The sequence below is a fragment of the Chrysemys picta genome, chromosome 10 (assembly GCF_011386835.1).
Source record: "Chrysemys picta bellii isolate R12L10 chromosome 10, ASM1138683v2, whole genome shotgun sequence".
NCBI lineage: Eukaryota > Metazoa > Chordata > Testudines > Emydidae > Chrysemys > Chrysemys picta.
Genome location: NC_088800.1, coordinates 30,429,135 through 30,455,162, shown reverse-complemented (window position 1 = coordinate 30,455,162; position 26,028 = coordinate 30,429,135). Strand labels below are relative to the sequence as shown.

At 42.3% G+C, this 26,028-nt stretch overlaps 1 protein-coding gene across 27 annotated transcripts in view; it reads left to right on the top strand.

Moving 5' to 3' along the window:
* APBA2 (amyloid beta precursor protein binding family A member 2) overlaps positions 1-26,028 on the top strand; it is a 304,744-nt gene that overhangs the window by 106,655 nt on the left and 172,061 nt on the right. For 24 of the 27 annotated variants that reach the window (XR_010590740.1, XR_010590738.1, XR_010590741.1 and 21 more), the window contains one exon: positions 5,775-6,760. The exons of the other annotated variants lie outside the window; for them this stretch is intronic. Coding sequence is in view for 19 of the 24 variants with exons in the window: in XM_065558317.1 (XP_065414389.1) it covers positions 5,813-6,760 (948 nt within the window). In the remaining 5 variants the exon portion in view is untranslated. The remainder of the gene's footprint in view (positions 1-5,774; positions 6,761-26,028) is intronic. 27 annotated transcript variants of the gene reach the window in all.

Sequence of the window (26,028 nt, the reverse complement as noted above, 5' to 3'; positions counted from 1 at the left end):
CAAAAGACTGTAAAAGAATTTGATGTCCAACCCTCAATGGAAGTCACTGGCAGCTGGGCATCTGAAATGCTCTCTGAATATTTGAAACTCTCCATTACAAAGCCAGGTTGAACAGAATTTTTGCAGGTTTGTTTTAGATTTCAGCACATAAAATACACCAGCTCTAAGCACCTGAAACTGCCATAAACTAACTCAGAGGCGGCATTAGTTAGTGGGCAGACCAAATGACACTCAATTTCTCTCATTTTCTCCAGTACCAGAGTGGGACACTCTCAGTTTTTGATATAATATGCTTCTGAATCTACTATAATTGGCAATTTAGGGCCAATATTATTAAGGATAGTTACTGGACATACTGTTACTGTTGAGTAATTATCTTGAGTCAGGTTTCAGAGTGGTAGCCGTGTTAGTCTGCATCAGCAAAAACAAAGAGGAGTCCTTGTGGCACCTTCGAGACTAACAAATTTATTTGGGCATAAGCTTTCGTGGGCTAGCACCCACTTCATCGGATGCATGAAAGGAAAAATACAGGAGCAGGTATAAATACATGAAAGTATGGGGGTTGCTTTACCAAGTGTGAGGTCAGTCTAACGAGATAAATCAATTAACAGCAGGATACCAAGGGAGGAAAAATAACTTTTGAAGTGGTAAGAGAGTGGCCCATTACAGACAGTTGACAAGAAGGTGTGAGTAACAGTAGGGAGAAATTAGTATTGGGGAAATTGTTTAGGTTTTGTAATGACCCAACAACTCCCAGTGTCTATTTAGGCTAATCTGATGGTATCCAGTTTGCAAATTAATTCCAGTTCTGCAGCTTTTTTGAAGTTTTTGTTGTTGAAGAATTGCCACTTTTAGGTCTGTTACTGAGTGACCAGAGAGATTGAAATGTTCTCCTACTGGTTTTTGAATGTTATGATTCCTGATATCAGATTTGTGCCATTTATTCTGTTGCGTAGAGACTGTCCAGTTTGGCCAATGTACATGATGGCATATATCACATTGGTAGATGTGCAGGTGAATGAGCCCTGGATGGTGTGGCTGATGTGGTTGGGTCCTATGATGGTGTCCCTTGAATAGATATGTGGACAGAGTTGGCACTGGGGTTTGTAGCAGGGTTTGGTTCCTGGATTGGTGTTTTTGTTGTGTGATGTGTAGTTGCTGGTGAGTATTTGCTTCAGGTTGGGGGGCTGTCTGTAGGCAAGGACTGGCCTGTCTCCCAAGGTCTGTGAAAGTGAGGAATCGTTCTTCAGGATTGGTTGTAGATCCTTCATGATGCACTGGAGAGGTTTTAGTTGGGGGCTGTAGGTGATGGCTAGTGGCGTCCTGTTACTTTCTTTGTTGGGCCTGTCTTGTATTAGGTGACTTCTCGGTACCCTTCTGGCTCTGACAATCTGTTTCTTCACTACACCAGGTGGGTATTGCAGTTTTAAGAACGCTTGATAGAGATTCTGTGGTGTTTATGTGACCACCGCTTATTAGCACTGTAGTGTCTAGGAAGTGGATCTCTTGTGTGGACTGATCCAGGCTGAGGTTGATGGTAGGGTGGAAATTGTTGAAATCTTGGTGGAATTCCTCAAGGGCCTCCTTCTCATGGGTCCAGATGATGAAGATGTCCTCAATGTAGCTCAAGTAGAGTAGCGGCGTTGGGGGACGAGAGCTGAGGAAGCGTTGTTCTAAGTCAGCCATAAAAAATGTTGGCATACTGAGGGGCCATGCGGGTACCAATAGCAGTCCCACTGACTTGAAGGTATAAATTGTCCCCAAATCTGAAATAGTTGTGGGTGAGGACAAATTCACAAAGTTCAGCCACCAGGTTTGCCATGATGGTATTGGGGATGCTATTCCTGATGGCTTGTAGGTGGAATGTTGGTGTAGAGGGCTTCTACATCCATAGTAGCTAAGATGGTGTTTTCTGGAGGATCACTAAAGGATTGTAGTTTCCTCAGGAAGTCAGTGGTGTCTCGAAGATAGCTGGGAGTGCTGGTAGCGTAGGGCCTGAGGAGAGAGTCTACATAGCCAGATAATCCTGCTGTCAGGGTGCCAATGCCTGAGATGATGGGGAGTCCAGGAGTCCCAGGTTTATGGATTTTTGGGTAGCAGGTAGACTATCCCTGGTTGGGGCTCTACAAAAAGAAGGATTCTGCGTGGACTCCTCCTGAAGGTCGAAATAACAGACTGGACTTCTACATAGAGTGCTTCCGTCGACGTGCACAGGCAGAAATTGTGGAAAATCAACATCACTTGCCTCAAAACCTCAACCATGCAACACAACGCCATCCACAGCCTCAGAAACAACTCTGGCATAATAAAAAAGGCTAACAAAGGACGTGCTGTAGTCAGCATGCATAGGTTGGAGTATGAACAAGAGGTTGCTAGACAACTCTCTGACACCACATTCTACAGGCCATTACCCTCTGACCCCATTGAGGATTACCAACAGAAACTACATCATCTGCTCAAGAAACTTCCTAAAGAAGCACAGGAACAAATCTACACTGATAAACCCCTAGAGTCCTGACCAGGGGTATTCTACCTGCTACCCAAAATCCATAAACCTGTGAATCCTGGATGCCTCATCATCTCAGGCATTGGCACCTTGACAGTTAGCTTTTCTGATAGTCAGGTCGCTGGAGTTCCTTTGGAAGAATCTTTCCTCTTCCTCCTCCTCCTCCTCCTTCTTCGTTCCCAGTCTCCACAGGGGATTACCTTCCTCAGGCTTCACTTCTGACTCTCAGCTGTGATACCGCTGTTTGGGCTAATGTTGCTTATTTAGTCTCCTTGGGTGTCAGGCAGCAACCACTTTAGGAAATACAGCACATGTCCGGGGCCTGTTTAATGTCCTTTCCCATCACTGGTGTCTCTCATTTTCCCCAGTCCCAGAACTGGACTCCATCCTTGCCCCAAGAAGAATTTGGCTGGCTATATAGTACCACTGGCCTCCAACCTGTGGATGTGCCAGGGCTCTGGATTTGGTACCTATAACATAAAATATGCTATGACTTGGGAATTTTTATGACACATGTTTGATAAGTCAGTTGAGGAATAGTCAGGAATGAATTATCATGCCTGCTTTCTTGCAGATATAAATGCTGTACATGACCTAAACAATAATATTTTTTAGATATATAGTGCCAGCTGTCTTCAGTATTTTTTTTCTGTGACACTTCTCATGTTTTGTAAGAATTTTCCATTCATGCAGCTGCTGTTTCTATGCAGTTGTCTTGTTGCTATGTGTGTGCACATGTGTGCTTATACAATTAGTTAACTAGACATGATCGTGTTGGTGACTGAAATATGTCTGTGGTAAAAGGCATAATTTCAGAAGTAGGTGTGATGAGCTAAATTAAATTAACTCTAAACAGGTGAAGATCAGCAAGGTTCACTTCACCTGATTTAATCAAGTCCATCAGTTTGAGACAACAATGAGGTCTGTAGTGGGAGTGAGGTGGGCAACAACAGAGAAATGCTTATGCTAAAAGAGGCCAGATATGAGAATGATGTAACGTAGCCAGAAACTTCAAGTTTAATAGTTTAACCCTGCTGCCATACACATCTAGTATTATCCACATTCATCTTGCCCTTATCAGATATGTCAAAATGATATGCAGCTTACGTAAACAAATTCTACAGTATGTTGTTGAAATCAGTATTTAGACAAGTAAAATATTTAGTTAAATGTGAACTGGCACTAGTGGAAGTAATTAATGTGTCTGTTTATAAATGTCTGATTCCCCCCCCCCCCCTTGTGTATAGGTTTAATTGTTTGAAAACAAATTTGTTGTCTTTCAACACTACTTGGATCCTGTTTGATACAAATTCAGGTGGTGGGTCTCAGTAAACACCAAATTATTTATATTGCTCTGGTTTTATGAAGATGCTTTAGTTTTTTTCTATGGGAAAAATGAAGCAGTGAGTTATGTTAATTAGTGCCTTCTCCCACTCCCAAATTAATGGACTCCTCCCCCCAGCTTCAATGGGAGCTCAGTCTGATCTTAAGTGAATACGGTATGCATTGAAGAAATGCCTAATTTATCTGTTGAAAAGATAATGCTAATTGCTTTATTGCTGAGGGTCATTCCATGACTCATTACTGGGAAAAGGATTTGAGAGAGGGAAACCCCATGTTTGAATCTTGGGATTAATTTTTAAGATTGATTTAAGCATTCCTGAGGCATATTCATCAACACAATATTGGAATATATTTAACACATAATTGTAGGGCTTTCTGTTGTCTCTTCCTTTCAATATCCAAGAGATTATTTTTAAAATGTTGGTTGCCTAATATTAACAATATTTTTAAAATACAAATGTGTATATGAATATAGCTTAAAACCCCTATAAACCTGTGTATCCCTCTTGCAAATACAATAGAATTCAATAAATATACAACTCAATTTCCTACATTACTCCTGGGGGAATTCTGTGCCTAAAATAAAAAATTCTGTGCACAATATTTTAAAATTATGCAAAATTCTGCATATTTTATTTGTCAAAATAACACAATATAATCACGCTAGTTTGAATTATTTTGGTAATTTATTTCAAAATACCTATCAGCATGTAACAATACAGACAACAAAAGATTCAGAAAATATTTTTTGACAAATAGATTCCTTACTAGGCATATTAATACAAACCTTGGAGTAATAATTCATTTAAACTACAATACAGAAACTTGTTTCCTGCAACCCTCAGAAGCAGTGCAAAGGCTTGGGGGAGTTAGGGAGGAGCTGAGGGAGAGGGAAGGAGCCTGGGAGTGAACCTGGTGGATTGTTGGGTGTGGGTGGAAGTAGTATGGAACAGTTTTTTGCAGGGGGAGGGATTGTTAGAGAGTTGGGGAGCCTCCCGCATGCAGACCCTGGCTGACCCCCTAGTCTCTCCCATTCAGTCAGGCACATCTGTCCCTATGTTTTCCTGCAGCCCCCTTCCTCCTGTCCCCATGTGGCCTGGCAGCCCCACTCTCATTCAGCCTTGGCTCAGTGTTGTCACCCCACTAGTTCTTGTGCCCATGCCCCACTCTGTTCCTCCCACTAACCCTTCTGAAACCCAGTTTGTGTAGCCCCCCCCAGCAACCCTGTATGCCCCAATCTGTCCGTCTCCCCCATATTTTGTGCCTCCTCACCTAGCCCTGCTGTGCGGTAGGCTGCCTCTAACCCCCAGCTGCCCTCTCTTCTGGTGCCACAGCAGCCCCTGGTGGACAAAACATACAATTGCAGCATCTCTCCAGCAGAATGTATGTTCTGCGGGGGACATGAATTGTGTTGAATGTATGTTCTGTGGGCAACAGTGCTACAGAATTCCCTGCAGAGTACCATATATAAATACTCTCACAGAACCCCCCTCCCCCCAAAAATACAAATGGTGTTGAAATTACTCATTATCTTCCACATAGGAAAGATACTGTACAGGAAAAGTCTAATACAGAGTTGCAGAATTACCTGTCTAGGTGAAGGTGTTACCTTCTTTTGAGTTTCATGACTTCTATAACTATTTTCATCACTGGTTTTCTCTTATTTTATGTTGTTACTGTTTATGTATATACTAATGGGCCAGATTCTGATCACTGTTACACCTGTGTGCATCCAGCACAACTCCTTGAGTTACCCTTTGATTACATTGAGTGTAGTTTTGTTGGTATAGTTTAGGAGAATGTTTTTTTTAAGGAGCTGTTTTATACCAAATTAAAAGTACCAGTTTCATTGTTTCCCATTAGCATCACTCTGATCCCTGCTGGTGATCTTTTTCTGAAAGTGTTTTTTTCCTCTTCCTTACAGTAATTGCTTAGAAATGATTGTCACCTAAGAAGTCGGCTATGGCAAACAGGAAACGTCAAAGCACTACAACCGGCATGCTGGATCACAGGGTGATACCTTGCCCTACTTCATCTCACCACAGGGAGCCTGAAAGTGAGGAAAATGACCTGCCTAGTGAAGATTACATAGCAAAGGAGGCAGAGCTAACAGCTGTCAGAGAAGGTAGCCCTACCCCTGTGGAACACGAGTGCAATGATAATAGTGGAGATGGCGATTCCAGCTCCGATTATGTGAATAATACCTCTGAAGAGGAGGACTATGATGAAGGCCTGCCAGAGGAAGAGGAAGGGATCACATACTATATTAGGTATTGTCCAGAGGATGACAGTTATCTGGAAGGAATGGACTGCAATGGGGAAGAATATGTGCCTCATGAAGAACACCAAGTTGAAACTGATGAATGTCAAGAAGCTGTGGAAGAAGAATGGACAGAAGCTAACATTCAGCACCATGATGAAAGTGAAGTGACTGAAGGGCAAGACTACCAAGATAACTGTGTTCAGATTTTGGAGGATGAAGTATCTTCTCTGGAGATTCAAGACCAAGAAGAAAACATACAATACTGTCAAAATGAAGAAAGCTATCAGGACTATTATCCACCAGAAGCTAATGGAAACAGTCATGGGATGTCGCCCTACCGTTCAAGGAAAGAAGATGCTGAGTTGGAAGAGCAGGAAGAAGACATTGACCAGATTGTAGCTGAGATTAAAATGAGCATGAGTATGAGCAGCATTAACAGCACAACAGAAATGAGCCCTGAGCATGGCGGGACTGAAAATGTGCAAAATGACTATAAAGAGACTTGTCCAAAAGGTGATGCTGGTCATGAAGGGAGGCCAAAATCATTGAATATTCCACCTGCTTCAAAGCATGTTGGAGATATGCCTAGAGGTTTTAAAACAAAGTCAAGAACTCCAGAAGACAGACAGAAATGGCCGCAAGAACAGGTATGAGGCTCTATTTTTTAATAAGAAAACTATTTATCATGTAGGTCAGAGGTTCTCAAACTGTGGTCCGCGAGATCCATTCAGGTGGTCCATGGATAGTTCCCTCTAAGGTTTGCACCTGAACGGCTGCACGTGAGAGAATGAAGGGCCACCAGCCTAATTAGTGGAGCTGCACAAGCATGGCTCCACTAATTAGGTTCCTGGACCCTGGAGAAGATGCACATGTAAGGTGAGATGGTGGCTTTGGGGGGAATAGGGGGTAGATGGGAGGGGCCAGTGGGGTGAGAAGAGGGGGTGGGGAGAATTTGGAACGTGCAGGGCTGAGGCGGCCATAGCCAGAGGCGACTTTCCCCAGCTCCAGGGGAGAGACGGCGCTCCTTTCCAGCCTCAGCTCTGTGGCTGCTGTGGCGGGGGAGATACCCCCCTCTCCTTCCTAGCCCCAGCTCAAGGGCTGCCGCGGCAGGGGAGAGAGGGAGAGACCTCCCTTGGTCCCATCCCCAGCTCGGGGGCTGCTGCGGCATGGGAGAGAGGGCGCATCCATCGCATTAGAAAGGTAAGACTACTGATATTAAAATACGAGTTGTGTGCTTTTATTTGTAGAACAAAAAAGCTTTAATTATTAAGGGTTTTTTTTATATAGCACTTTTATCCAAAGCGCTTTACAATAGTTAGCTAATGGTACAAACAACATTTGGAAAGATCATTAAGTGGTTCGCCAAGACCCTCAGCAATTTTCAAGTGGTCTACGAAAAAAAAAGTTTGAGAACCACTGCGATAGTAACTTCTTGGAGACATTATGCAAATGGCATGTCACTAAATTGTGTCTCTCAAAAATAGATGAAAGCAAAGTTAAAGCAATATTTGTTCTGCGTTACAGTCTTAACTCTACATCTACAGTATTCAATAAATTGAATTTTTTAGAAAATTGGTCTAGATAAAATCCATGTGGGTAAATTAGCAGTATTATTAGAAAACTGGGTTTTTTGTACAGTGACCAGACATCTTTGGAAAGATTATCATGTCTTCTTTAAATAAGTTACCAAACACATCAAGCAAAATAGTCTGGCAGTGATGTAGATACATCAAGCATTTTCATTATGATTTTTTCATATGTCAATGGCATGCAAGCAATGAGGTCAGAACTGAGGGCAGAACAGTGAAGAGGTTAATGACATTAGTTTTGGTGAAGGGCAGGTTAGTATGCTAATGACTGATTTTCAGTCTTTTGCTTTCTTGTCCCTGGAGCCTGAATGTGGGTAAAGGGAGGGTGAATTGTAGGTCATGTCATAATCAATCACAGGAGCTGGTACTATAGTCTCGTTCTTGGCTAACAGGCCTCCATGCACCAGGGTCACCATAACAATTTTTGTTTTGTGGAGGGGGACTAAAAATAATGTAAAAATTGGCCTTTAATGAACAAATGTACTGAAGCCTTCTGACTGGATTGCCCTGCCTTATGTTTAATGTTAGCCAAAAGCAAGTTACAGTTCTGTCTGGATGGGAAAACCTCATGCTGGAGCAGACAGTCTTCACATTAGCTCACTACACTAAAAAACAAACGCACAAATGTTTACTTTCTACTAACATTTGAGGATAACAGATACTGAAAACTATTAGGGTGGCCTTGCAAGCTTGTCCATTTGCCAGAGTTATTACCATATTTCAAAACTGTAAGATGTTGGAAATAAGAAAGTATCATTCCTATTTTTGGATTTACAAGTTGATTTTATTTTCAGAAAATTGTGACATAGGAATAAACCAGGTCTGTTGAATCAATGAATGAAGCCAGCTTAGTATACAGTATTCCTTTTACAATGAGCAATTCTGATGTGCCAATGAGATTTTCTTTTAAAAAGGTGTAAGGATAGTATATTCAAGAGGAAAAGTGAAATAGTTTCATTTTACAGTGAGAGAAATCCTTTCAAAAAACAAAATCCCACAAGTAGACGGGCATTAAGGACTAATTCTAGTGCAGTAATGCGGTCCCTTTTCTGTTCCTGTGTGGAGCATTGGACAGAAGAAGTGAGACTCAGGCTCAATACTTCAGAAGAACTGTGGTATTCAAAACAAAACAAAAAGAGATGTTGTTTGTTTTTCTTTAAGGGACTTAAAGGGACTTCTGATTCTTTTTAAAAAATAATTTGTATTATTTACTTAGAAGCTTACATTCTTTAATATTGTGTTTCTGCTTCTCTCTCTGTAGGAGCCAGAATCTGTAATTATAAAACCCTGAATATAAATATATAGCTAAGTATTTGTTTATGGTGAACAGAGAGCATGTATTTTGATGACCACCTAATATATATGCTTGAATAAGTTTTTTTTAAATAACAATTTTAATTAAAAATTCTTTATTAAACTTCAAAAGTATAAATGTTCTGTTTCCCCTCACTGAAGTGATCAGTATGGAAAATCATAATATTGAATTAAGTATTCTATGGTTAATTATTTAACTAAAAATAAATTAACATAAATGATTCCACTAAACACTGTGAAATTGTGCAACCATATTCATGTTCAGTGACACCTCTCACATAAACTCTGCTAACCAATATCACTAAGAGTTGCACAATCTGGTCATTAATGAGGGGGAGAATAATTACTGGACAAGATTTAAAATGTCTGATTAGATTATTTTGCAATCAAATGACAGAAAATTCATTTCACGTGGCCCAGTTCTTTCTTAGGCGATTCTTCCATTGCTGCCATTGAGAATATTGCCTGAGTAAGGACTGCATGATTGGGCCGAATAGTCTTTCAAAGCATGTTGTCACGAACTGCTCATGAATAAGAAAACTACTGAATTCCTGGTTTGAATATGAGATTGTGAGCCCCATTGTACACATATTAATCATGTCAGATTACTAACAAGTGGGAGTTTTGGAATGCCAGAAAATTGATATTATAATTGCCTCTGCTGTGAAAATACACAAAGAGGGGCTGCCTGTCTGAGCTTTAACTTAGTGCTATTTATATTCAAGATTGGGATCGATGCACTGAAACCTTCCCATGTAGTAATGGAGATTGCATTGTGGTTATTGATACCATGTCTCATGTAGCAGTAATACGTTGTGCACTGCTTTTCCAAATCACTTCTCAGACAAAACTATTGTCAAGAGAATGTACAGGGCATTAGCACTCACAGTATTTAATTGATGCTGTACCTTTCTGTTCAAATATTAGGCTATGTCTACACTACTCAGCTTTTAGTGACAGGGCTGTTGCCACAGCCATGCCGCTAAAAGTTGCGCAGTGTAGCTGCTGTTTGTTGGCTCTCCTGCTGACAAAAATCTTCTACCCCCAACGAGCAGCGTTTGCGTTGTCGGCAGGAGAGCGCTCCTGCCCACAATGCTCTGTTCACACTGGCACTTGTCGTGGTAAAATGTTTGTCTTTTAGGGGGGTCGGGGGAGGGTTAACTCCTCTGAAAGACAAACGTTTTGTCATTCAGTTGCCAGTGTAGACATAGCCTTAGCCAGGAGAAAGCAGATTAGGATTTCTGGCCAGATATACAGTGATAAAGGGGTCCACTTCAGCTAAGAATGAAGTGATAAATACCTGGGGAGTGACAGAGTCAAGGGATACTCTTTATTTGCAGCAGAAGAGGTAGTCATAGAGGCAAAGACATTTCTATTGAGGACAAAGCTGACGGGGTTTCACTGAGAACAGAGGGTATCAAGATCATTAGAGCAGAAATGTGTGGTGTAGCATTAATTATGCTAATACAAACCCTCACAGAAAGGAAAGCTGGGAGCAACACTTTCCAGGGACAAAAGGCAGGGTTAAAAATCAAATCAATGTATATTTGACTAAACAAAACTTGGTGTTCAGAATTTGAACATGTTTACCACTATAAACCTTTGGCCTGATCTTGCACCAATTGCACATGTTGATCACCTTCAATTCCAATTAAAGTCAAGGAGAAATAGGATCAGGCTTCCTGCAGGGGTGTGTGTGAGTATAAACGTTCTGAAGTGCTGCATTCGTATTGTCAGTTCTCAAGAGCCATTTTAGGACCCTGTCCTGCAAAGGGACCTGTGTGGGTGGGCCCTGAACACCGACAATGAGCCTCGGTGACTTAATTGGGGAATCAGACAGGCATAAGGACTTGGCCATGCATATTATTTTGCAGGCTCAGTTCTCTAAATATTTAATATAAATAAATATTTTAAATAATTGATGTTTAGTTTTATTTTTAAAATGGACCTGTGCCTTACTTGCTTATGAAAATGTCATGGCTATTATCATAATGACAGGGTATAATTCAAGGCATGCTGTCACATAGTAAAAGCTCCAAGTTGTCTTGCCATAAAAACTGTTTTAAATCATCAGGTGATATGTATTGCATGCTAAACGTGTATTTATTTATTTCTATTTTATTTATTTGTTTGATTTTTTTTGTATTATATCTTGCGTACTAAAAGTTTTTCAGTAATTAGGAAAAAGTTACCTTATGTTGCACAGTCCAAAAGTGTAACTACTGTGTTATAGAGGTCTAATAAGTGGATATGGAGTACCTTTCAGCCCCCTCATAATAGGTTCCAATTTTGTCAGGGTCAGTTTACCTGTATATCTTCTGGGTGCTTTTAAATGATACCTCAAACCAAGGTTTATGTAAACTTTGACGATCCCTTTTGATAATGACCAAACTGGAAATGACTAGTTAGTTCATAAATGTCACATAAATATTCTGCTATCTGTACAGTTTGTATGTTCAGTGAATGGTAATCCTGACGTGAAATTTCATATTACGCTTTCCAGTAACAACTTTAACACTGATCACAGCACATACTTACACATTCTTCAAAATGTACAGTACTAATTACACATATACTCTGCATAGTCCAAGATAAACATTAACAAGTCATATACATGTTTTGAGAGCTGGAAATGGAAATGGCAAAAGTGGTGAGAAAATAATTTTATTTTCAAGTTTTGAGTGGCTAAGTTTGTCCTCCGATAGATGCTTACAACTTCCACTGGCTTCAGTGGGATTTATGTATGCATGTCTGAGGGCACTAAACAATCAACGTCAAAAACAAACAAACCATAACAAAGTAGACGACACTGTTTCTTGTAATGGTGTAACTCAATGGGCTAACTACTGCTCGTAGAGATGCATGACACCCATTCAGGTCAGTGGGAGGTGTGAACAAGTCTGAGGTCAAAATATGGGCCTATCTCTGTTACATGCATTATGTACATCTGCCAAAAAAGCAGAAATTGGCTTGCATCAGGGAAACCTTCTCCTATGGGGAATCTTGACTGCATTTAAAACTTACTGGTTTTCATATGTATAGAGTCACTGTGTAGCAACTCCACTCCCCCCATATTATCAGTAGGAAGATCCTTATTTTGTATAATTTCAGAAACGCACGAAGACTATGGAAGTTTTTAACACTGAATATTTTAGTAATTCTATGACAGTTCTCTTAAACATGCCAACAACCTCCAGATCGTGAATGTTTTGCCACTTTCGACGTCTCTGAGATCATTAATTTAGCTGCCACATATAAAAGTTGCCACAGATCTAGATTTTCTTTCTTTTTGGTTTGTAATTTAATGTTCTATTTTATAAGAATCAACTTTACACACACATAAGTTGGAGGTGGTCAGAAACTCTGGTAACAACAGTGCACTCGGCTCCATTAGACACTTTTTGTGGGTGAATAATTATGACTTAAGTCAAGTATCTCTCATAAAGGAAAGCACTGGGGGAACTGAATGGCTTGTGGGACTGGTAATGTTAATATGCAGTTTGTCTGGAAAATTAAACTATTACATGACTTTTTGGAAAAAATACTTTGAATTATCTGACTGTAGCCTAGAGTTTGGAAGCCTCTTCAAATGAAATCAAACTGTAACCTGAAGCTGCAAAATCTGCAAACTCCAAAAGTTGCTAATATGGCTTAGCTATAAAATCTTTGCTGCTTGCTCTTGGAGCATTAATAAACAGCCCATTCAAACTGAAGCTTAGCCTCAGTCTTGTTTAATACTGCACTTACTGTAGGACCTGCCCTCTTCTTCTTGCAAGGCATTCCTTGAGTGGCTGACATCAGCTAGGCCCAGCCTGTTCCCTTCTGACCAGCAACTCAGTCTCTGCTCATAGTTAAGAGCTCTCTTAGGGCTTGTCTACACTGGCAATTTGCAGCGCTGCAACTTTCTCGCTCAGGAGGTGTGAAAAAACACCTCCTGAGCACAGCAAGTTGCAGCGCTGTAAAGTGCCAATGTAGACAGTGCACCAGCAATGGGAGCTGCGTTCCCAGCACTGGTAGCTACGCCCCTCGTGGAGGTGGGTTTTTTTAAGAGCGCTGGGCGAGCTCTCTCCCAGCGCTGCGCTGCGACCACGCAAGGCATGTTAAAGCGTTGCCAGTGTAGACTAGCTCTTAGTTTCTGATATCACCGCCTGCCTGTGCTTAAGTATACAGAGCACATCTGTGTAGAATGAGGGAGTTATGTTTATAATTTTTTATAAATACCATATGTACATCAGTTTAACTGTTTGATGTTGTTCTGCCTTCATGCATAAGGCTAGATCAAAGGATACTGTAAGGGGAGGAACTTGTCAAGAACCAAAACAATGGCAAAGATAAGGGACTGTAATAGAGAATGTGAAGGTACCTTAGGGAAACAATAGGAGAGGGACTATTAATTGAGGAATGTCACCAGACTGGTGTTCCCTACGGTGGCAAAGTTCACTCTTCCTAAGCTAAAACTGGGATCAAAGATACTAAAACCCAGGGTGGATTTGATTTAAATCGAATTGACTTAAATCATGATTTAAATCACTGGTCAGAAAGACTTGATTTAATCATGGATTTCTACATAAAAGTGCATTCTTTTTGGTTGTTATAACCTCAATACATATTCTTCACAACTCAGAGATAGATGTAGGTTTCATTTTTAGAAGGTACACACTATACATTTTTAAAATGATTTATTTTGAAAACTTTTCAGATTAGTTTTACAGCTATATCAGAAAATGAATGATTGTTTGGTTATTTCATTTACCAAAGGTAATTGAAGCAGATATTTATGAAGTCATTGGGAGGTGAGCTATCTCAAATTCAACAGGTTAATCATTAATATTTGGAGGATTTCTTGCCATGCTGTATTAGGATCACCAGACAGACATTTAAATTGTTTTATTTAACTAAAACAACAACTTTATGTATTCTGTAATTTTTTCTTCAACACCAAACATATTATATTTTAACAAAACAAGCATATGCATTTTTGAATTTGGTTAAACATTCAAGTTTTTTAAAATCATGTTTGTTAAAATTGTTTTAAACTAAAATAGTTAAATGAAATATATATATTTTTAAAAACAAAAATTAAATCCACTCTGTCAGCCAGGTCAACACCAGAAACTTAAAATATTGGCTTCTGCAGCTAACTCAGTCGTCTTCACCTTCATTTTCTTTTTTGTTCATAATCTGAAAAAGAAAACCAAGCTATCCTGCTTTTTCAGGTCCCAAACAATTTCTCAATTTGGAATGAATTAGTCCAAAGGAAGAAAATATTCTTCCTACACTGGCAGAAGAAGTTACTGCTGTTAAAAGTGAGATTATCACTTCAGCAGTCTCTGAATCCAAGTGTTTAAGTGACTTCCACCAATTCACTGGAGTGACTTTCTTTAAAACATCATCAGCAAACATATATTTCTTGAATGTGATATAAAATTATTCTACTTAACTGCCAGGGGGCAAATTTATCACGTACACATGGGAGAAAGAAGGACAAAATGCAGGGTCAGCTATAGGTAGTCAGGAAGTTCCTTCAAGAGGAAATGTAGCCAAACTCCAAACCTGGAGACAGTGGACCTTTCTGTGCCTGCGTCCTGTAGATAGCTAACCGCTTAGTTTGCAAAATAAGCAAGGAGGAGGGGGCAAATAGATGAACAATAAGGGGTCATAAGAGGGGCAGATACATGTAGCTTGCTAATTATGTATGGTAATGATAGCAAATTTTGGCCAATCATAGAGCAATAGATTATCATAAGCAACTGCATATAATGCTTTGGTGTAAGTGTTTTCTTTGTTCTTGCTGACTTATGAGCTCGTACCCAATTGCGATTGATTTAAACAGATCGCCCCTCCCGGGGCTCCTTGCTTGGCTAGCTGTGTCCGTCTCTCCTTATTCCTCAGATGGAACGGACAGAAATTTCTATGACAGTTTTGGCGACCACGAAGGGACTTCTCCAGCTCGGAACCGCTCTGGGGCCCCTCCCTTGAGAAGGACCAGCGCGTGCCGAGGTGAGTTTATCTTGGGTTGTATTGTCTTGGGAGTTGGCCCCCGGCGGGGACGATAAGGAGGACTCTGAGAGACGGACCACAAGCAACGAGACAGATCGCGTTGGAAGAGGCCTCATCAGGAGACGGGTAAATTGTCTCTGTTTTATTTTATGTGTAAACGGGGGTCTTAGACCCGACGGTTTCCTTGGGACAGCCTCAGTGAAATTACTGGGACATCCGTCTGGCAGTTAAACACTTTTAGAGTGCCAGCCCAGTATAAAAACAAATTTCGGATGACAGGAGATTACCCAGGCAGGAACAGAGGCTGACTGGATAGGCTGGGTGGTCTCCCTGGGATATAAAGGAAACCGTCACTGACTCCAGGGCTTTGTTCTCGGTAACACTGCGGATGGTGGAGAACTGAAGCAGGGAATTTAGGAGTCAGTTAGTCCTGACATGGGAAATTGTCAGGGGAAATTCGATACCGGCACACTTCTGGGATGTGTTCTCAGGAATTGGGGAAGACTTCGCCTCAAAACCTTGAGAACCATCCTGGAAGATTTAAGACCAGAACGAATGAATAATTTGTATTTGTTTTATAGCGCTGCTCCAATTTGCAAAGATAAAGAGTGCACTCTCATGTTACAACAAACTAAACCTCCTCCTTACCAGCAGTGTAGAGTAGAGGAAGATGATTATAGTCCTGTTCCCCCACCAGCTGCGTCCCCTCAACCCCTTCCCGTTCAGGTAAATCGGGTGTTCCCAGGGACCACTTCTGCACCGGTGTAAGATCTGCCTCTAACCCTATCCCGACCCCGAGCCACATTGTATCCTGATCTGCCAGTGGCCTATAATACCTGAAGCCACGTTCGCAGGCGAAGTCTGCCCGACTCCTCGACCGGCTCATGGAGTTAGTCTCCCGAGTGTGTTCCTGGAGACGTCAATTTCAAGTTAATTAAACAAGAAGGACAGGACCCTCCGGTATTCCAATTGCCCTTAAAACAATACCCTGTTCATACCGGAGAGGGTCAGGTTGTTAACCGCTATGTCCACACTCCTTTCTCTATCGGTAACCTATTGAATTGAAAGATTACCACCCCAAGGGTCAGGGACAACCCAGAATCTGTACATAGGACATTGAAAGAAAGGAAACAAGTGCTCAGTTGAGCTCAGGAGTCTATAAGTGATTTACCCCCACCGCCACCAGGACGGAATGCCCTGACCGCAGGAAATGTAACTGGGGGTGATCCTAACTGAGATTACAACAATGCTGGAGAACAATATAAATTAACCTCTTTAAAGACTGTAATTTTAAACGGAAATAAAGAAGGCTGGGCAGAGAACTACTAATTGGAGTAAAGTAACTTCTGTCCATCAAGGCCCAGATGAACACCCCTCAGACTATTATGAAAGACTGATAAAAGCTGCTAGGTTGTTTGGGGGTCTAGATCCTAAAGCAGAGGCAAATATGCCAGTGATAAGAGGATTGTTTAGAGACCAGGCTGCAGAAGATATCAGGTGGAGATTAAATGATGTGGAAGGATTTGCAGGGATGCCTCTCTCTCTGATAGTGGCTATTGCCACCAGAGTGTTTAATGGGTGAGAAGCCCGATGAAAGGCTGAGAGGGTGAAGGAAGAAAAAGGGAAATATAAGAATGTTGGTGGCTGTATTGAAGGGAGCAGAGCCTGGTGTCAGCAGAGGCCGAGGAAGAGGACAAGGGTTCTTTGGTAGAGTGGGACCCAGTAAAGGGGGGTCCAGAGGACTTTTAATTTGTTATTACTGTCATCAAGAAGGGCACATGAAGAGAGATTGTAAACTGAGAGCCCAGGGACAACTTAAACCTTCTCAAGGTTTTAATAAGGGCCAAGGTCCAGGTTGGACACTGCCTAATCAACCCTTCCGGGTGTAATGCAGAATGGGGGATTTTATGACTGATGGGATAAAGGGGGTTCCACGTTGTTATGTTGCCCAGTGTTTTCCTTATCCCGCAATGATACCCTAGTTCCTTTGATGATTGGAGGAAAACAGTATGATTGCTTATTAGACACAGGAGCCACCCTTTCTGATTTGGATCTTCCTAAGAGTGGCAAAATTGAACGTGTTATGGGAATGGAAGGAAATCCTTTTCGTTGTCAGATTTCCAAACCTTTAAGCATACACATAGAGCCCCTGTCTAAGGCACACACTTTCCTACTTACCCAAGGACCAACCAGTTTATTGGGACACGATTTGCTGTGCAAACTCCGGGCTATTATTCACTGCTCTGACCAAGGCAATCTTTTGAGCCTGCCAAATGACTCTGTCATTCCCTTGATGGCTCTAATGAATCCCGAAACTCCTTTAAATTTAGCAATGCTTCCCAAGGATTTGGAAAATGCTGTCCCACCTTGGGTATGGGGAACAAAAAACACTGACGTGGGATTACTAAAGTCAGCTGAGCCAGTTTGGATACGTGTAAGGACAGACATAGACCCCCCCTTGGATTCCCCAATACCCTCTCCCACAAGAGGCAATAGAGGGACTGACTCCTATAATTGAGTCATTTTTAGGGGGTCATCCCAGATATCATGGGGGCATCTCCCTCAGGGGTATGTGGAATCCCCCACTATATTTTCAGCTGTGTTGCATAAAGATTTACAAGATGTAATTCTCCCAGGACAGTCTATGTTGCTTTTGTATGTGGATGATCTTTTATTATGCTCAGAAACACAAGAGACTAATGAGCAGGACTCGATAGAGTTTTTATGTGCCTTAGCAATGAAAGGACACAAGGTGTCACCCTCAAAGATTCAATATTGCTCACAGGAGGTGAAATATTTAGGGCACATACTAAAACCAGGAAAAAGAAGCCTTGCTCAGGAAAGAATAAGTGCCATTTTAAATGTACCCCAGCCCAAGACAAAGAGACAGTTAAGGGGGTTCCTCAGCATGGCAGGATTCTGTAAGTCCTGGATTCCTGGGTATAGGGAAATGTCAAAACCACTAGTGCAGATGACCACTAAGGATGAACCTGACCCAGTGAAATGGACTAAAGATGCTACCAAATCCTTTGAGAGCATTAAGACAGCCCTTGCATCGGCACCTGCCTTGGGATTCCTGGATTATAGGAAACCTTTTACCTTATTTGTTCATGAAAGGGCGGGAGTGGCCTCTGGTGTTCTTATGCAAGCTTTAGGATCACAGCAATGCCTGTGGCCTATTTTTTCAGCACTACTGAATCCTGTTGCAAGAGAAGCAGTAGAATGTCTTAAAGCCCTAGTTGCTGCAGCTTTGTTAGTTGAGAAAGCTCAAGAATTGGTACAGGGACATCACCTAGTGGTAAAAATTCCACATGTTGTTACTCTCCTTCTAAATTAACGAAACACCCAACCTTTCACTAATGAAGGATTGTCTACAAGAAGTGTAGACCTTGCCTGGACTGAAACTTAAATTCACTCAAAAGGGAACCCCTAGATAAGGTCCCCAGAGCGGGAGCGGCACTTGTTGGCCGACCGGCAAGGCCAACCCGAAGTAGATGACTACAGGACAGCCAAGGCCCTAAACAACTGATATCAGTTTTCGATGGATATAGAAGATTGGACTGTATTATTTGGATTAGCGTTTATTTCTCTTTTTTCTTTTATTTGTTGGTATTTTAACCTATTGTGAAAATGTTTCCTCTGTTGATTTTGTTGTTTTTCCCTTCACTTTCTTATGGCCATAATAATTTCATTAAATTTAGCCATGTGGTTAGGAATAGAATCCTAGAATGAAGGAATGACTCATACTGGGTGTGCACCTTGGTGCCTCCTGATGCAGAATGAGAACTTTCTTTCCTTCCTATCCCTTTGATGGCTGCAGATATTACTCATTCATAGGTGTATGTTACTCCCCATCAGGCTACGACTCATACCTGGCAACAAGAAGGTATAAGCCCTAACTCCGGGTATTTGTTAACCTTCAAGGCGCAGGGTGAGTAGTGTCTCCTGGGAAATGGGCTAGGCCTGTTTTTAGGAAATAGTACTTGCAAATACTATGTGGGCCCAAATGGTGATGGAGAGGGGTCACTCCCCTTGTTTATTGTTTTGACACCACTGACGACATTAACCACAAGGGTGTCTGCGCCAATAGTGTCTGCTATGAAAGCTGCACTATGGTATGGGAAAATTCCAATGGACAATGTCTGTATGCAGGCAGAAATGTAGAGACGGAGACATCTCCTCGAAGCACGGGCCTATTGGGTTTATGGGACATTATACATCCCTGTTACAAAAACCTTATTCCTCAGCTGGAACAGACAGAAATTTCTATGACAAATGGTTCTTATTCCCAAACTGGGTCTGTTTTACGGCCTGCTGCCATTATAGGTTTTCCCTTCTAGTGAGAGAATGGTATGGTAGATCTCAAATCAATGAAGGCTACACTCAGAGAGACCTCAAGACTTCTGGAATATGCTGCTCAAACAGTTTCACTTTTGTTTCCCCTGCCTGTCCCTCCCTTCTCACATTTATTTCCAGATTTTTTCTCCTTGTCCAGATCTATTCTGTCCCCAACAATCTTCTATCCATTGAACTTTTTGAAACTTTGCACTTTTAGAGAGAGGTAAGGGATTGACTCTGTGTACACAAATTTGCAGAGGGACAATGGGGTTGAAGTCTGTTATTTCTCACCTCTATATATTATTTATTTATTTAAAAACATTTTTGCTGTTAACAATCATGTTATCTCTGGAGACACAAATCCACAGTTTGAGAACTGCAAAGCTAAACATCTCTGATGGTATTTTCTAGACTGTGCACTGAATCCCTTTGGTAGATAGAAAGATTAACCTAAATAATCTATACAGAAGCCCCTGGAGCCCTATAAGATTGGGTCCATAATCCATGAACTATTGGAACTCATTTACAAAACTTTTCTTAAACATTACATGAATATATAAGTCTTATACTATAGAATTAGAATTTATAATCCCTATTCCACGATGAGACAATATAGCTCAAAGATGTATCTTTATCTTTAGACAGGTTTTTTTCCTCAAAAAACATTTTATCAAAAAAATCTGATTTAAATAAAAAAATCTGATTTTTTTTAATTATTGATTTTTATCCACCCTGCTAAAACCTTAAAGATGCTAGTCTAGGCAGGAAAGGGAGGGGAATGACAGAGTAGTTAACCCACTGGCTGAAAGAGTCACAGGGAGCATGCTGCATCAGGACTGTCTGCTTGTCCCTGCCAGAGATGGGGGTTAGCTGGGCTAAGAGAGAACTTACAAATGTTTGCAAAGAAAGATTAGGTTGTAGGTTAGGAGAAGTCTACAAAAAAGGCATCTTACCTTTGTAACATTGGGTAAATGAATAATGTTTTATTTGGAAGAAGCTGTTTTTGTGTCACTTTAATCAGCCAATGTCACAGATTCTTGGAGGAAAAGAGTGCCAAACACAGCTGTTGTGTTAACACGATTGGGAAATGGGACCTGTTGCCTAGAGATCCAGTCCCAGAGTGGTTGAACTGTATCATTCACCTCTGTGAGAAAGGTGCAGGGAGCTAGGTCTATCACTTGAGAGTGCACTTGAATGGGACCAAAAATGATCTCAAGCACAGTGCGCCTGTAATTTAACCATGGGTTTGGGGGCTAAGGGGGAGATGCTGACTTTGACAGGGCAATTTGCAATTAACAAAAAAGAGCAATAAAAATATTACTAAAGATAAAGCAAGAGGGAAAGTGGTTTATAATTTTTTGGGTTGGGGAGCAGGGGAGAAGAAAAGGACAGGTAAGGAAAATGAGTTACAAACAGCTCCCTAAAAAGCAATTAGTGGACATGTGCAGAAAAACAGGAATTTACCCTAAACAGCTTTTACAAGTCTGAGGGAGTTGAGCTGTTGTATTCAGATGACCAGAGAAGGAATGATATCCCAGCAGCAGGGAAGGCCTTAAGGGAAGCCACCGGAATGTTGCACAGATGCCAGGGGTCAAGGGAGACAGTGATCAGTATAAAGCAGCAGGACCATAGAAGTCCAAAAAGGGTGAGTTCCCAGTGGCAGGTGTGGAGGAGGACAACCAACGTGTGTAGGAGTCAGAGCAGCCCCTGGACCCCATTCAGACCTGATTCCCTGGGTCAGGAACTGGCACGGCTAAAACTGTAGCTGGAAAGGGAGAAACTTCAGTTTGAAAGAAAGAAGCTTGCTGACTGGGACAGACAACACAGGCATGATCTGGAGATTGGACCTCTTGTACCTCAATTTCTCAGTGACCCACTAAGCAGGAACAGAACATGGAATGACAATTCCACAGGGGGCATAGATGGTAAATTGTTGCCCTGTTTTAAGGAGAAAGGGGCTATAGCAATGCTGATCTCACTTCCTTTGAGAAGGCTTGTGATTTGAGCCAGCTCTGCTCCTTAAATTGGACCTGATCCTTGAGGCCTATAGGAAAGATTTTTTTGGGGAGGAGGGTGCCAAAGCACAAAGGTGTAACCTATATGGAGGCAGCAAACCAGATGAAGGACTGATTACCTCTGCAAATAGGGCCTTATGCATTCCAGTCACTGCCACAGATGCAATGTATGACCTTGTCAGGTTAGAACAGATGGAGAGACATGAGGGTGCTCATCAGGGATGGGAAGTGAGCAAACTCAAGCCATGGGGAGTTAGAGCTCCAAGCTGACTCTCAAAGAAACGTCTCAAGCAACTGAGGTGTTATACCTGTCAGGGGATGGGGCACAAGTGGATAAGCTGTCAAGTGACCATGAATCAAGGAGCTGGCACTTAACCATGGCAGATTAACTTTCTGGCAGCCCAGCCAGAGGGAGGCTACGACACTATCCCGTCGGCACATCAGGCTAACTGTGAGTGCAGATACAGAGGGGATGTACAGTACATGTGTCTTGTACCCTGGAGAGCACCATACAGCCAGATCCCCAGTAGAATTGGGAGGTGAGAGTCAACAGGGAGATATTATTGAGCTGACAGGACACTAGTACATTTGACAGTTTATTCAAACTCCATTCAGACCCAATAAGTGCTGACAAACTGGTGTGGGTGAAGGGTGGGATTCCCTGTGGTGAACCCCACTGGCATGTTGATGGCCTGAGTTCTGATGCACACCAAAGAAGGTTCTGGGATCCTGACAGTGGTGTTTTTGGAGGATATTCCTTTTGATGTGGTATTGGCAAATAATGTAATGGGTTTGAGCCAAACAGGCTCAGAAGCAACCCCACTCAATCCAGATCCCATGACCAAGGGGGATCACTGCCTCTCTTACTAGGGAAGAGGCAGTGCTGAGCATGGTTGTGGCCACAGCTCTATCTGGAAGTGGGGAAATTGAGGCACAGCTGAAAAGTTCTGTAAGCCAAAACATCTCTGGGAGAAGGGGCATCGAGTCTGGTAAAGAATACTGGCAAACTATGGTACTTGCTCAAAGGTGGGAAAAGCTCCAGATAAGTGTAAAGCAACTGTCTGTAGGGATGTAGAGAAAGCAGTGGCTGAGAGGGTAGGGGAGCTCTCAGACCACTGTCAATATGTACATGACTCTGAGAGGCTAAGGGAGGAAATGCTGCTTGCGTACCCACAGCAGGTGGGAAGAAGGGAGCTTGGCTTTGGAGAAGATGGGGAGATTCTGTTCTCCCAAGGTATAGGATCTCTCATCTATCAGAGGCACTATGGGGCTAAGGTCCACTCCAAAGCCCAGAGATCCAACCTAAGAGTTGTGGGATCACTTGGTTCCACCAAGAGTAAGGTACAGGAAGTCAGGCCTGTCACCTTAGGGGTGCACTTGGGAGGGGCTGAAAGGGGTCAAAGTTACAGATCTTTGACTTCTCATCCCCACTGTTGTGCCTGGAAAGCTGAGGGCCTGAAGGAACGTAACAGTTGGAGTGCCAGATGGAGCTGTATGTTGTGTAATTCTCTCTGCCTCACCTCTTTTCATTAATTTGCAGTTTACAAATAACAAATGTACTCTCTCTCCCGATATCTAGAAATGAAAATATAACTGCTCGAATAACAAATAAAAGGCAAAACTTCTTCTAGTGTACTATATCCCCATCCCTCACCCCATGTTCTTTTGTAAAAACAATGCTATGCCCAGGCTTCCATTGACAAAACCAACCCTCAGTGGGATGAAATTCCTTCTCATTTCCATCTCAGCAAATCTTCTTACAGCTTTGTGCTCATACCAGGAGTATGCTGTTGTGCTGCACATACTATGGAAGTCTTTATTAGTCTGGCTAAAATATTTGCTGTTGCTTATTCACTTTGCTTGGCTTTAGTAAATTCCACACTGCTTCGCTACAGCAGACAATATGGCTGGTGGTGTCACACAGAATTGGAAGTCTGAATTTTTTTTTTCAATTGTGAGTTCTCTCCAACATTCTTAGGTGTGTACGTCATCATTTTTCACCTCTGCATACCTCCCCTCAGATGTTAGTTGGATATTTTAGAAGCCAACCATACCAATAATCTGAAATGCCATCAATTCAGAGTCTCAACACAGAAGCATGTTAGATGAGAACATGTTCATCAAAAATACGCTGGGGCAAGAGTACTAGTGGAGGATATTTTTTTAAATGAACCAAAATGGTTGTCCAGCTTCTGATTTCTGTCCGGATTGGGTAAATTCTACAATTTACTTTGGCCAGAGACATGTAGGGTAAAATTTCAAAAAAGGGGAGCATTCTTTCAATTCTTATGAAAATCATGAATGACCGGGTATTCCCATTTCCAAGGGTAATAGTTTACTTCTATGAAATAATACTGCTTCTTTGACATTTCCATCATACTCCCCCCTATAAACAGCACTTCTGGGTATACCGGCTGAGTTGTGGCTTTTCAGTAAGAACTGCCTGACAACAGAAAATAGAAAAATCAATGTCTTACCCAACTTAATAAAATACCTACAAAAACTGAGGTCATAAATAGCTGTCGACACAACATCAAAACCTGCCTATTTAATCCACGCTATTAATGGTAGTTCTTAGTTTTCTTTTTTAAGTAAGATGACATTTGCTTAGAGAAGGACTATTCAACAGAGACGTGGAAGTACTCAAAATGAATCAGGAAGCAAAAAGAGAGAGAAAGGAAACTATTTCAGTGAAATCACTACTCTTAAACATGGGTTTTTGCAATCACGTTTATCACTAGATTAACAGAAATGTAAACAAATTATACTTCAGGAAGTGTATATCTGTCTGTCTCTAACTAAGGGATAATAAGGATGGTAGCTACTCAAATTATTGCATTTGTAGGGATTGTTTGTGCAACCCTTACTCACAAGGTATGTCTAAACTGCAATGTAAGCCCAGGCATGAGCCTGGGCTCAAGCCTAACCCCCCTTGCATCCACACACCAATCGTGTTAACCTAGGGCTCAGATCCAGGGTCCCAGGACCCTCCAGGGCTGGATGGTCCGAGCCCGTGTTAAGCTGGGACCTAGGGTCCAAGCCCTATTGCTTTCCTGTGTGTATGTGGCCCCAGCTTGATTTTGGTCCCAGAAATCATCCAGATGTATACCAGAGTTCCTTGGGGCAACTTTCTTAGTCCTCTCTATGCTGATGATCTGTGGTGCAGTCTATTGCACTCTGTTGCAAACAGAAGCCACACCTCCTTTTGCAAACGGCAGCAGCTCAGATCAGTGTTAACCCATTGTCTGCTGAACAACAGTCTGCAGAAAGCATGCTGTCAGAAAGTCTGTAGTGTTTTCAATGGAGACTGAGCAGAAGAAGGGGGGTGCTGGGAGCAAGGGACAGAGATCAAAGCGGAGACCAATCAGCTGCCCTGCAGGGTGGGGGAGCAACACAGCTCCCGGCTCACAATGGCTGGGAGAGGGATCGCCCCCAACACCTTGACGGTTCCCCCTCCCTACAGGGCAGCCGCTTGGTCCCCACTCCGCTCTCTGCCCCCCCTTCCCTGGGCTGCATGTGCAGGGGTGTCCGGTCAGTGTGCACTGTCAGAGTAGCAAGTGGGAGCCAGCCCCAAAACCCCTCGGCTGCCTCCTGTGGCTATTGCTTCTCCTTGCTGCTGCACAGAGCTTGCCCGGAGAAGGGAGCAAAACTGACAGGCAGGAAGCGGCTCCTGGCTGTCAGGATGTCTGGGTTCAGCCATCCCCGGCCATGCTGAGTTGGGAGCTGCCGCAGCCCCTCCCTGCAGGGCAGCACTTGGTCCCACTCCGCTCTCTGTCCCTTGCTCCCAGCCCCCCATGACTGATTCACATGGGTGGAATGATGGGAAAGGTTTGTACTGCTCCTGCCTGTGTCATATTTCCTTTGCAAATAAAGAGGACTTTAGTTTACCAATCCCAGTAACTTTCATAAATATTAATCACTTAGTGTTTTTAACATCTAAATTTTAAAATAAAGACCATTTGCATACACACGACAGTTGCTTAATTAACCATTGGTGCAGTGGAGTAGAAAAGTCCATATTTTTCCTAAAACCAGAAGCCTTTTGTTACTTTAATTCTCGTTTTCCTTAACTTTATATTCTCAGATTTCTCCCATTTGGTAACTCTCTTCTGCTCGAGAGCTTGAAAATTATACTTGGCAGGTGTCTGAGTGATGACACTGTAAGTCCTGAGCATGACTGACCCTTCCCCTTCAAACGTGGAAGGTAGGGTTGCCAACCCTCCAGGGTTTTCCTGGAGTCTACGGGAATTAAAGATTAGTCTTTAATTAAAGATTATGTCGTGATGAAACCTCCAGGAATACATCCAACAAAAATTGGCAACCCTAAGGTGAGATTCTGTGTTGTGCAATACAGAACTCATAGTCAGGAGTAGTGGGGACTAAGGTGGGACCTTTTCACCATCCCAATCTTGGGCTGCTCTGAAGGCAGGAGAACCCCTAGTGGAACTTAGATGACCGTTAGGTAGGGTTACCATACGTCCGGATTTTCCCGGACATGTCCGGCTTTTTGGTCCTCAAATCCCAGTCTGGGGGGAATTGCCAGAAAGCCAAACATGTCCGGGGAAAATGCTTTGCTGGCATCCCTGTCCCCTGCTTACCTTAGAGTGGCTCCGGTGGCGGCGACAGCTGCTGCTGCTCCCCCCAGACACCTCAGCTCTG